This window comes from Patella vulgata, chromosome 1 (assembly GCF_932274485.2).
Source record: "Patella vulgata chromosome 1, xgPatVulg1.2, whole genome shotgun sequence".
NCBI classification, from domain to species: Eukaryota; Metazoa; Mollusca; class Gastropoda; family Patellidae; genus Patella; species Patella vulgata.
Genome location: NC_065879.2, coordinates 48,790,904 through 48,805,207, shown reverse-complemented (window position 1 = coordinate 48,805,207; position 14,304 = coordinate 48,790,904). Strand labels below are relative to the sequence as shown.

Sequence of the window (14,304 nt, the reverse complement as noted above, 5' to 3'; positions counted from 1 at the left end):
ACAGGCGATATTGTATCCATCTGTGTCTCAATATTTGAATCATTTTCTGAAATAAATTCGCCACGTGCTTCAATAGGTTCGGCCAATCTTGGCTCAATTTTCGAGGTTGGTGATCGAAATCGGACACGCCCACCACACTGCTTCCACAGTGGGCTGATGGGACCCCTTGCGTCATGCCTGCTACGCTGCTTCCGTAGTGAGCAGTGGTCGACCAGAGCGTCTAAATGAAATTTAGTTGACGCTTGATGAATGCCATCGTATTAGATCTGAGGTGGACTCGACCACTCGTAATCCCCAATGGAATTTCCCATTATTTTGACCCAGGGGAACCAGTTAATTACCAAGATGAAAAAAATGTGTCGAAAATGAGATCAGCTGCCTCCAAAACATATATTTTGACACCAAATGTGGAAATTTTGTCAAATTCGAGTTTTCCCGCCAAAACTGGCCGCCATCTGGAATTATTTCTAACTAATTATAACTAATCACCAAAATGTGTATGGGAATGGATCCAGTTACCTCGAAAGGATATATTTTGATACCAAACTCAATCATATTATGGTAAGTGGATAAAAACTGGCATTTTCCAGTCAAAACCGGCGGCCATTTTGGATATTTGCCAATTTGACCCATTTGGGCACGGATTTCGGACTGGGACTTTTTTTTGGTGATAATATACGTCTAGACCGACCATAAAACGTGGTCGATATTTCTATTGCAGCAACTGCCCGAAATGGTGCGAAATTGAGTTAAAATGCCTGGACTACAAGTCTATTGCATCTAGATGTTTAAAGCGCGTTAACAATATATTCATTTAAGAGCATCTATGTCATTTCGGGATTAATATACCACATATACCCAACGGAAAGAAATGACGATTTTAATATTAAAATTAAACCATTTTGGATTTCATTTTGCCGGCCTTTTTGAATTTCTACCATCAAGATTTCTCGAAATTAAATTTTTGAGATTATCGCTGCCCTTTTATTACCAAATTAATGTTTGTTTTTTCATTTTTATTTATTTTTTTTTTTAAATGGTATTCTATTACCAAATTTGGCAGTCATATTGAAAGAAATGCCCGCCACCAAATGACAAATACATTTTTTTAATTGATGTTTGTCGAATTCAATTTTTCCACACATTTCGCTTGCATAACCAATCTGTGTTTGAGGAATTTAAAAATAAATTATTTATCCTACCACCACTGAAAGACACTGATTACGAGATAACGCTCTCCGATAATTCCTGAAGAACGCCAAATTGAGTTCTGTTAATCATGTCATTCTTGGTCGATTTTCAGTATTAGGCTGTGATTTAGCCCCGAAAATCGTTTCATCTCGTCCCAGCAAATTCCGGGTGAAAATTTGACGCTTTGTTACATAATTTAACAAGTAGGCCGTCACTGTCGCATACATTGCACAATACGTCTTGCACTCGAATTACGTCTCGAACTATATTTGTCAAGTGTAGCCATAATCGGGTGAAAAAATCAAATTCTAAGCCAATCAGAAACCATAAAAGCAAAGATCGTCATAGGTCAAGGGTCAATAGCCATAAATAGACCAGTGAATACCTTTTATGAGACGGAACACGTTGGATTGTTTACATTTATCTGAGAGAATTTCTCTGCAAATATGCCGGGATTACTGGATAATACCACCTGTTAAATGTTGCATTGACACGGTAAAGACGACTTACCCCTAATCTGTGGCATAAATATGGCCAATAATTGGGAAATAGCACCAATGATTGAATGAATCTTTTATTTTCTGGAAACAAGTATTTCTTCAAAACTATTTCAGTGAAACAATATCCAAGAGAAATATATACTTAATACAGATAAAAACGATTTTGGCATGCTTGAAATACTGGTTCGGTCTTATAATTATATATAATGTTAAGAAAAAACAAAAATAATAATACCATGTGATCTGATCGATACAATTAATAATAATTCACCTTCATTAATTTTACTAGTTTTATAAAAAAGAAAACAATAGACTTATTATAAGAGTATAGAGAGAGAGAAATGGGGTTTAACTTCCACTCGACACAAACTAGGTAATTTTGGTTCAATTTTATTCCAATAATTCGCTTGCGTGTAGTGGTCTTTAGCAGTGGGAGGAAACCGGAGGACCCAGAGAAACCCCATGAGGTTGGACAGGCAACCCTTCTCCTTGTCAAGTACACCCGTGGAATCTAAACCACGCCAGTGGACTCAATGACAGACCTTATGATACAGCGCGCATATGCTACCCATTCGGCTACCCAACCCTCTATCGGAGAGTATAAGATTACATTTATTTAAAGAAAGAAATTAAAAAAAAATAAACAAATGCAATTATATAAATTTCCTCATACACAACAATACCATACACCACTAGTATTAATGAAAAATGTATATAATAATAATAATATCATCATTTTTTAAAGTGTATTAATACTGGAGAACGGTTTCTAATGTGCTGTTCAGGTTCTTATATTCACAGAATACATGTATTTACACAGAGATCAGGTCTTGTGCCCATATACACTGTACAAAATTGAAAGATATATACCAACCAGTAAATAAAAGTACATATAAGAGAAAAACAAACAGTAATTACCTAAGTAAAATCGTTCTAGTAAAATGAATTAGAAATGAAATGGTCTAATGAAGATGGGCATATACGCCATACAGTGTGCTATAAGGCAAATTTTGCCTGGGTACAGCACTATGGCCTACGTTTATATCAAATTACAACTGCCAAGGGATCTTTTTACGTGCACACCAATGTATACACGGGACCTCGACTAGACTGCTGTCCTCGTGCCTTGTCAGCCCCTCCGCCTGCACCACAGACAAGGGAAAACCGTTGGAAATGAATTAGAATAAAAAAAAGTAAAATAAAAACATATAGTAAGCATAAAGTGACAAAATATAATATGAAAATTTATTGACATGTACAGTACATTTAAGTAAAACATATTTAAAATATGTAATGTTTAAAAACCGCTTACAAAAATACATGTATACAGGTGTAGGCCTACTCACATAATTTCATCAATATCATCATCACTATTAAAATCAATGTCACTGTCAGCATATGTTTGGCTGTCTCTTTTATATTCGAACAATATACACAAAACCATACAAGAAAGTTTTCACTTGTAAGAAGTACATCTATTACTGATCTATCTGTAAAAGTGTAATGCAGCTTGATTTACATTCACATTGAAAATTTAGTTTGGTGCTTGATCTCTAGTCACCCTAACCCTGTCATTTGTTCAATGGAGTTTAACAAGAGGGGTTTAAATTTCCACAGCTACAATCAGGCAACCAGGGAGGAATGCGCCAGAATATGCCCCCTTTTTAACTGGTGATGCAAGGGCAGAAATAATTCTTCATACATATTTTTTTCAAAAAAAGTAAGTGCACTTGTACCAACTCATCTATTTCGGTTCTAATTTTCTCCATAACATGGGGGTTGGATGGCCGAATTGTTAGCACGTGCGCACTGTATCATAAAGCCTGTCATTGAGTCAACAGGCGTGGTTTCGAATCTCCTGTTGTACGTGACAAGGAGTAGGGTCGTCTGTCCAACCTCGTGGGTTTTCTCTGGGTCCTCCCGTTTTCTCCCACTGTTAAAGACCCCTTCGCGCAAGCGAATTATTGAAATAAAAAGAAATAAACCATATGTTAGTCCCAAAATGACCTAGTTTGTGTCGAGTGGACGTTAAACCCCATTTTTCTCTCTCCATAACAACTTGGGTATGACTATGAGTACTGCACATTGTATTTCACCTCAATAATGGTGACACAGTCTTAACCATAGTGTCTTTCTGTCTTTGGTCTAAGTGGTCTTGGGCGGAGTAGTCCTTGGTCTGGGTTGTCGTGCATTTAGGAGAATATCTTCATCAGCTTGCATTTGCAAGAAAATGGGGAAAATGTCAAGATATGATCCGATCCCCTTAAACAAATTAACCAGACCTATTATTTTATTATCTTTCTCTTTTTTTTTTGCTGCTTGTTTCTAAACATCACTTTCTTCAACAATTTAGGAATCGTGATAATGTTTCATACACAGTTTTGTTAACGTTGGTAACGTGGAATGTGAGAAGTAGTAAGTAGCCTCTACCATACCCCAGTGAGAGTTTTGTCTTCACATTCCTGCCTGGAGTTCTGATTCAGCTTTGTCCAGCAAATCGGCATTTGTCTCCAGCACATTTCCATCTAATCTGATCCACTGGATAGCACATACCTTAAATTTTTCCCAGCTTGTCGCAGTGAACGGTTTTAGCTCAGTGTTTTAACAAAATGTACACGAAGTATGCAGTTTTACTTTAGCTATCCTTCCGCCATGTACCGTTATAACAAAACGTAAACAAATCGCAGGTGACCTTTCACCACATGACCTGTTGAACTTTTCGTCGTGTATGTTTGATTGGCCAATTATGTCACGTGATCTGTTTAAACCGAGTCACCGCGAAATTCAAATACCATTGCACATTGACAAGTAAGCCCATATTTAATTTACGTTTTCTATCAAACGTCAAAGAATTGATAAAAGAAAAGTTGTGTAACAATACAAAGTAATACTAGAAGAATTAGATGATGTAGTTTTTTTTTTTCACCCGAAAGTGGTCGGGACGGAGAAACAGAAGCAAGCTAGCTAGAAATTTCACACCACGGCCTATATGATTCCGTCTGACATATTTATCATTGAAACAAACTGCACCGGTTTGAAACTGCAAATCTTCGAACAAATCCACGCCCTAATGGACACAGTTGGACTAAGTAGAATAGTGAAGTAAGAGGGGGTCACGGCTAGACGGGCCCGGCATATAAACACTAAACTACATAGGTGATTTATACCACACTGGCAGGATAGTGGAGTAAGGGGGAGTCACGACCAGACGGACTCGGCATCTAAACACTATTCCGCCAAAAACAGACACCAAACCTACAGAGTGGGATAGTGGAGTAAGGGGAGGTCACGATAAGACGGGCCTGGCACCTAAACACAAACCCCTCAAAGATGACATCTACCAAACTAGCAGGATAGTGGAGTAAGGGGGAGTTACGATCAGACGAACTCGGCACCTAAACACTATTCTGCAAATAAAACTGATACCAAGCCCAAAGAGTGGGATAGTGGAGTAAGGGAAGGCCACGACAAGACGGGCCTGGCACCTAAACACTAACCCCAAACGATGACATCTACCAATCCAGAAGCAGACGAAATCATCTGCCAAACGATACGTTTTATATTAAATAAAGGGAAGAACTTCCCACTAAACCAAATCCATGGCCTAATGCCAAATGGAAAGATTGCAAAATCATATTCTAAAAAACAGGAATCAGCTTCGGCTCTCCTATGTCTTGTCTGCGATATCACTTATGTGGAAGCAGACGTTAAACACCAAGAACTACTACTACTGCACCGGTTTCTTTTGCAATTTGTTTAGATGGCGTCATAGTTGGGACCCAAAATGGCGCCTGTAAATGAGTTGTCGCAACTTTCCCTATAAAGGGCTTTGGTTTTTTGGTTTTAATGACGTAAATACCAAGGAAAACAATTTTGACGTAATGAAAATATCCGTGACGTAATGAGATAAACACTCCTTTCCATTCTATTTGGTTCACTAAGCGAGTAGCGTACGCATGTGGTTGCTATGCTTGTTTACGTTGTCATTTCGACGCTGAGAATGTATGAAAATTACTGTCTGATTCATCGTAAATTTTAAACGGATTTCTTCGATTATGAACAAACTACTTAACTTTGGTTATTATAAACTTACCTGTGTGTTTGTAATGAACTCCCGTTCGATAAAATCCATTGCACAACTAATTATCACAACGATGAGAACAATTTCTCTCTTGAAAAATTTGAAAATTTACTTGTAATTTCGACAGAGTCGATGTCAACAATGTCTTCGTGACGTATTGGTCGAATCCAATATACCTGTTGCGGGGGTTGGTTAACATTGAAAGATAGTTTGACAGCGCGATCATTTTGATCGTATATAGGTTTGGGCGACGAAAAATATCAATTGAAGGCAATTACATAGGAGATTTATATGGAAACCATTGATCGCCAGTCTATCAAATTTTCTTCACAATTAAAATATCACTGATTGCACGGATACTCGTAAAAATAAAGTCATGAATAAACTATAAATATCCTATCTTCTTTATGTTATAAATAATTTAACAAGGATCATGAAGCTTACCTCCGAATTCTCTGAGTGTATTTTTAATTTTATACGCATTCTTTCGATCGAATAATAACCGCTTCAGTAACATCTTTAAGCGTGTTGCGGCAGCCCTCAGCGTGTCTATTGCCGTATTGGGTGCCCGGGTGGGTATATAATGCTACTAAGCCCGTATGACCCCGTAAGAAGCGGAACATTAATTCTCGATTCGACAGTTTTGACCGAAGTGTGATAAAGCCCGTAAAACGAATGTATAGTTGTGTTTGTGCGGCATGCGTGTTCAAAAGTAAATAATCCCATCCGAGTCGCTAATCAAATAATTAGAACAAAATATTTCAAAAAGTAAAGCTATAAAATTTGCAGAGATTTTACTAGAATGTAAAAGACGGTAACTAAATACAGGAATGCGGGTAGTTATGTGTGCGAACGCTCAAACTCAATGCCAATTGTCGTAGGTATCCAGACCACTCGGACCAAAGACTACTCGGACTAAGACCAGTCGGACCAAAACAAGACCAAACGGACCAATTAAATTATATTATAAGGCTAGACAATATGCTATTTATTTATTATTAAATCACAATACAAAGAAGCAAATAATTCTTATACGGAATTCTTATATTTAGAGTTGTTTGGTTCAATTTTGTGTACGTAAATAAATCAACGATTAGTTTTAAAATTAATTAATAATGGTGCCAAAAAAAAATATCAATCTAATTTTTCTTTACTCTTGCAATGAGACTCGGTATGTCCAGACTTTTGACAGTTTCTACATATACGGGTATACTGTTCTTGTCTGATAGCCTAATTTTACTTTTTCCACATTCGCGGTATCCCCAGTGGTTTCATTCCGTTCTACCCCACTAACCCCTGGGTTACTATATATGGGGGTGGGGGGGGGTGGGGTGGAGACACGTTTTCAAGTTATCCGCCCTTGATGCGTTAATATAAACAGCACATAATAATACGAAGACCGGACGTTTATATGCCCCTTTTTAAACGTGACTACAAGTGTGGTTCTCGATATTTTGCGATTTGGAATACAATTATCAATTTATTCAAACAACACGTTATTATTAGTTCGAGTAGTCATATTAAAACACACACAATTATCAATTTATTCAAATAACACTTTATTATTGGTTCGAGTAGTCATATTAAAATAAACACAATTATCAATTTATTAAAATAACACTTTATTATTGGTTCGAGTAATTATATTAAAACAAACGCAAATATCAATTTATTAAAACAACATTTTATTATTGGTCCGAGTCGTCTTTCTGTTGGGTCCGAATAGTCTTTTTGTATGGTCCGAGTAGTCTATTTGTTTGGGCTGAGTGGTCTATCACTTGGTCCGACTGGTCTTGAACCGAGTGATCTTTGGTCCGAGTGGTCATGGATTCTTGTCGTAATTGTACTTGAATTTCCTATGCTGTCACCCCTAATACGAAATGATATCTTCCGCAGAGTGACGTAACCATCTTCTATATTGGTATTTTTCTCTGGGAAAAGTTTGTGATATTTCAATTTTTCAAGAGAGAACTTGTTTTCATCGTTGTGATAATTAGTTGTGCAATGGATTTTATCGAACGGGAGTTCATTACAAACACACAGGTAAGTTTATAATAACCAACGTTAAGTAGTTTGTTCATAATCGAAGAAATCCGTTTAAAATTTACGATGAATCAGACAGTAGTCGCTGTCCTATTCATATCAGTATCGGCCCGACTTGTATATTTTTAAAAATATATTACGATCCATACGGAGTTCAATAAATTGTAGTATTTTTACTCACTTGTTGAAAATCTTCGATTTTGACCAGTCTGATTATGATAGAATGACCATAGCAACCATTATTGTCAGACCAGCCTTGAAATTAAATTTACTTATTATGTTTCTAATACACTCACTAACTTTGTTTTTTGTGTGTTTCAGGTGTGTGTTTCAATAAGCCAATGGTTGAATTTCATTGTTGATGACATACAAGAAAAAATTCATGAAGATTTCAAAGAATAAAGTTTTGAGGTGTAAAATTTTTAGTCACTGCAAACAGAGTCTAGCACCCAGTAAATATTCATTCGCATTGAGTCGCCCAGGAAATTTAGAGGACTGTTATACTCACTCGACGCCACTCTTCGACCAATCAGAATCCAAGAAACTTCCATTTTGGGCTACAATTTGATTTAAAGCTGTAAAAAGGTGTAAAAATGAGCTATTCACACAACATTTAGATTTTTCATATTTTGAAATATTTCGTAACAACTTTCACGAACCTGTAGCATTAATCCATACGATGACAATTTATGTCAAAATTAGTTTGTAATATTAGCAGTTGCCGAGAAATAGGCAATTTTGCATGAGTCACTTTTCACGTTATTTTGCCTGTAAAAGAGTAAATTATAATCCGATTTTGTTTATTTTTTCACCATATGATGCCTAATGCCATTTTTAACTGGGCGGATCCAATTTTACATTTTCAGTGTCACCGGAAATGGCGTCATATGGGCAAAAACTGTATTTATAGCCTTTAAAACAGATATTTTATTCAAATGACTCTGATTTGTAATGTTTTTAAATTTATGACATTTGATTGCAATCAACAAATAGAATGACCCAATACGATCATACAGATACCACAAAATGGTTCCTAACTTTTACGGTTGCAGTGAAATAGACGATTTTCTGCAAGTCACTTTTCAAGGTTTTTGGTCTATAAAACTGTCAATTATTATTTGATTTTCATAAAATTTTCACCATGTGATTATCACCGGAAGTAATGTCGTTTTGGCAAAAACTGTATTTTTAGCCTTCAAAACAAATATTTTTTGAAGTGAGTTATGTTTATTATTCGTTTAACATTATGATATTTGATTCCAATGGAGATATATATTGGATCAATACGATCATATAGATGTCCAAAAATTGCTTCTACCATCTTTCTTTGTCAAGAAATAACCAATTTTGTCAGGATCGATCACTTTTTAATACTTTTTTGACATTTTAAGTTCCCATTAGATAGTCAGCTAACTTAGTGGTAAGTTAGTAATAAATTTTGTCAGGATCACATTTTTGATATATCTAACGCATAGTAACAAATGTATAAATGGAATTGAAATTGCTGGATTTGGTTGATTCTGCTTACGTGGAAATCTGTTTAACGGTTTCATTGGTACCGAATGTGACATAAGTTCAAGGGTAACGAGGCACCGGAAGTGACATAAGTTCAAGGGTAACGTGGCACCAGTGAAACCCGTCATTACTGCGTCGCAGTTCTAGTTCTTCTTCTTATTATTTTTTTTTTCCACTTGAGCATATCTCAGAAACTATTTGTCGGATCGACTCGATGTCTTCGATTTTACAGGAAAATTGGGTGTGACTTAGAGATTAAAGCTATTTCGAACTTTCTGTGACAATGCGAAATGTCCGAAATCACCGATGTTGTCGTTTTGTGAAATATTGCCGTAATATTAACAATAATTGTCGGATTTTAACATTTGATACATTTTGACATAGCCTGAGACACGGCAAATAGCTACGATTGTTTAGATTTTCGATTAATCTTCGAAGATATTAGTCGCCAAATTTTGACAAAAAAATTTTTTATTTATGAATATTTTTTTATGGCGATTTACCTATAATTAAAGGGTCATGTGATTTGAGCAAAAATATGAAAAATTTTTGTATCGATTATTCAACTTGGCCGCTATTGGCTAATTCGGTTTATGGGTTCTAGGTTAATTATTTATTGCTCAATTTGTATAAAACAAAGTTCATATGCTCAATGGTGCAAAGTCTCAACTTTTTTATTACCGATAAAGCTTTCTGTCAGCAGCGGAAATGACGTAATTTTGACCAAAACTACCAGAAAATCGTTTCTAACTTGATTCAATGATTAACATATCGAGCTAAAGCTAAGCAAAGATAAGCAATTTCCTGCTTTGGGACAAGATAACTTTGATTCTATCTGATAGAGAGTGATGAAACTTAGTGTATAGTTGATAATCAGTTTAACTGCTTGATACTTTGGAAAAAAATAGATGTGCGATTAATTAATATGTGTCATCTATTTATTTGGGGATTTCGGCGGGGGACATCAGCCTCACTGTTGGCTTGTTTATTCAGATGAGTCGTATTTGTTATTTGTTCAAAAATTTGGATATTTGATTCCAATCAACTAATAGAATGAACCCATGGGATCATATAGATATCACAAAATGGTTTCTTACCTGTTCAGTTGCGGAGAAATAGGCGATTTTCAACAGGTCACTTTTCAAGGTTTTTGGTCCATAAAAGTGTCAATTATTATTCGATTTTCATAAAGTTTTCACTGTATGATACCTAATGCCATTTACGATTTCATACAAGTAATTTAAGATTTTCATTATCACCGGAAGTAACGTCATTTTTGCAAAAAAACTGTATTTTTAGCCTTCAAAACAGATATTTTATTCAAATGCGTCTGATTTGTAATGTTTTTAAAATTATGATATTTGTTTCCAATCAACAAATAGATTGAACCCATACGATCATACAGATACCAGAAAATCGTTTCTAACTTGTACGGTTGCAGAGAAATAGACAGTTTTCTACAGTCACTTTTCAAGGTTTTTGGTCTATAAAATTGGCAATTATTATTTGATTTACATAAAATTTTCACCATGTGATGCCTTATGCCATTTCTGATTTAATAAAACTAATTGAACATTTTCATTATCACCGGAAGTACTGTATACCCACATGTAACAAATGTATAAAATGAATTGATATTGCTGGATTTGGTTGATTCGGCGTCCATTTTATTTGATGTGTGCAATGCTTATGTGGAAACCTGGTTAATGGTTTCATTGGTACCGGAAGTGACATATGTTTAGGGTAACGTGGCACCGGTGAAACCTGTCATTACTGCTTCGCAGTTCTAGTTCTTCTTCTTCTTCTTCTTATTATTATTATTATTTTTCCATTTGAGCATATTTCAGAAACTACGGGCCATGCTATACACCGGAAAACACCGGAAAACAACCGGAAAACACCATTTTATACTGAATACCGGAAAACACCGGAAAAACACTAAATACCGGAAAACATCCTAAATACCGGAAAACACCCTAAATAGGTAACCCGGAGCCTGGTCCTCTGTGTGCGGTTTTGGACCAAGTGAGCGCCGATGAAGGAATGTCAAGGTCATTACGATATTCGTTTTACAAATAGCCCCCCCCCCCCCACCCAAAAAAAAAAGAAAAGATTTCCGATTTTTTTTTCTCCAAAATTTCGTTGATGCCTATTATGTTTTGAATGTTTTAAAAGACGCAATCAATCTACCTCCATCATTGACCATATTTTATTTTGTATTTTAATTTTAGTTTTCAGTAAATTTCAGTAGATTTCAGTGTTTCAGTATTTCAGCAGATTAAACATAGCCCTCTGAGGGCCCCGTTATATGCCGGTTGCGCCGGTCTCCTGATTCTTACTAGTAACGCTGGCATCAGGGTTGTACGAATAAGTGGAAGGCACGATTAGGCCAACTCCTCCCTAGGTTACAAAAAATCGCATCATAAAACAGCAAGTATCATCAAAAGCGAGTTAATAAATCTCTGAATAGTTCGAGTTGGAGTTCCAGGTTTAACCGCTATGTGTCCTAATCACCAAACGAAATGGATGCCACGCAATTCTCGGACAGGCTGTAATCTGAAAAGTGTCTATCCTTTCCAAGAGCTATCCATCTCGTTGGAAGGGCTAAAAATCTACTTGTTTCTGAGCTAACTTTCATTCCAGGGTCAAATATAATCACTTGAACCATAATAATATTCAACACATTCCATCATATTCCGAGGGCCACACACATGATTTTTTTCTGGATTACTTTTCGAGCTTTTTTCCCCAACTCGTTGACCAGTTTTCCTTGAGAAAACCCCAACTTTCGCCCAATTGTCCATGAGAAAACTACATATTCTATCTTACTGCATTGACGGGAAGTGGTAAGCTGGACGTCTGTGAAAAGGGTTGATCGATAAATTTTCAAGGAAGCAATTGTTGTTTTTGTTTGTGAAATAGAGGACTCTAGCCGATGAGGCTACTTTCCCCCCGAGAACCTCAGGCAACCAATTTGTTTTATGTACTACTATCGTAATAAAACATTACTATGTTAACCAGTTCCTGGTGGCTGAAGACTTACACCGAATGCGTATTCGGAAAAAAAATGTCCCCGAGAAAATGTTTTTTCCGACAATCGACTTTCGAGATGTCTTCTGTTGCACAAATTATGCTGCACTGTGTAAGAACTTGCATCCTTTGATCTGAAGATTGTAGATGGAAGAGTATCATTTTCACTATTTCAAAGTAAACCTGCGGAACGAAAATATCGCCATTCTCTGCTAGAAGTCCATCGTCAAATCTACCGAAAAGCAAGAGGTGCATACTCAAAGACAATCAGAGATGCAAAATCCGCATACTGCGTCCAAAAGCTAACGGATGAATTTAAGTCTCCCATTCAGTGTCATAATTTTATGAAATCACTACTTGGTACTACAATTCTACCAAAATCTGACGATGATGACAATCTTGCAAACTCTTTCTGTCAATTCTTTTCATCCAAGATAAATCAAATACGTGAACAATTAGATCACTCCAGTGAAAATGAAGAAGCTGAAGGCATTACACCTTTTTCAGCCACATGTGGAGATTATCTAACATATTTTGAGTCATTCTCTAACGATGAAATTGAAAAACTTATCAAATCATCTAAGAAGACAACTTGTCTACTCGATCCTCTTCCAACAAATATCCTTGTTGAATATCTTGATCTGCTTCTTCCAGTCATTACTCAGATTGTGAACACAAGTCTTAGTACAGGAGTATTTCCTTTAATATATAAAGATGCCGTTGTAAGACCCCTTATTAAGAAAAGTTCTCTTGACCGGAATGTGCTTAAGAATTACAGACCCGTCTCAAATTTGTCATTCCTCTCCAAAATCATTGAAAAGGCAAAAAACAATCGACTACAGTCCTTCGTAGTTTCTCGAAATCTTTTAGACCAATTTCAATCTGCTTACAGACCACATCATAGCACTGAGACAACTATCCTTTGTGTGCTAAATGATCTGCTGCGCTCCGTAGATAGTGGTAAACTTGTGTCTTTGACCCTGTTAGATTTGTCTACCGCATTCGATACTGTCGATCATGAAATTCTCATAAGAAGACTTTACCAAACTTTTCACATAACTGGTACGGCCTTACAATGGATTAAATCTTATCTTAAATCTTATCTGTTCTTGGACCGGTATTGTTTATACTGTACACACGATGTCTGGGGGATGTTATAGACCAGTTTGATATAAGCCATTTCTCCTACGCGGATGATACACGGTTAATCAGTAAGTTTAAACAAGACAATGCTCATGATTCCTTTGAAAATACCACTCGCTGCTCCAAAGCTGTTAAATCCCGGATGAATAATAATAAATTGAAGTTAAACGATGAAAAAACAAAAGCAATACTTGTTGGAACACCACAGCGTCTCGCATCAACTCCTGATTCTCGTCTTGTAATTTGCGACTCTAGTATTGAATTTGCAACAAGGGTTAAAAATCTAGGTGTTATATTTGATCCGTCTTTAACAATGGAAAAACAGGTTGATCAGTTATGCCGTGTTTGTAATTTTCATCTCCGTAATATAGGAAACATTCGTCATCTATTGACTACTGCTGCTTGTCATCTTTTGGTGCGGTCTCTAATTTTTTCAAGATTGGACTATTGTAATAGTGCCTTGGCTGGAATATCTCAACATTTATTAAAGCGACTTCAAATAATTCAGAACAACTGTGGCAGAATCATCACAGGATTAGCAAAACGTCAACATATAACATCTGTCCTTAAATCGCTTCACTGATTACCAATAGAGGCTCGTATAAACTTTAAAATCTTAACACTGGTCTACAAGTCTCAGCATGATTCAGCTCCATCCTATATCACAGATCTTATGCAGCCTTATGTACCAAACCGACCACTCCGTTCACAGAATAATCTATCACTTGTTGTTCCTTCAACTAAATTAAAATCTTTTGGTGATAAAGCCTTCAGTGTATATGGTCCACGACTATGGAATGA

The 14,304-nt window shown here is 36.3% G+C and overlaps 1 protein-coding gene across 7 annotated transcripts in view; it reads right to left on the bottom strand.

The window, feature by feature from the left end:
* Nucleotides 1-14,304, bottom strand: part of LOC126830245 (uncharacterized) — a 152,303-nt gene that overhangs the window by 121,230 nt on the left and 16,769 nt on the right. Inside the window, exons 1-2 of one of the 7 annotated variants that reach the window (XR_007683791.2) lie at nt 3,038-5,242; nt 1,770-2,536 (exon numbers count right to left, since the gene is read on the bottom strand). The exons of 4 other annotated variants lie outside the window; for them this stretch is intronic. Coding sequence is in view for 2 of the 3 variants with exons in the window: in XM_050560603.1 (XP_050416560.1) it covers nt 3,038-3,181 (144 nt within the window). In the remaining variant the exon portion in view is untranslated. Of the gene's footprint in view, nt 1-1,769; nt 2,537-3,037; nt 5,243-14,304 lie in introns of those variants that run through there. 2 more of the 7 variants (XM_050560603.1, XM_050560607.2) reach the window with 2 other exon arrangements.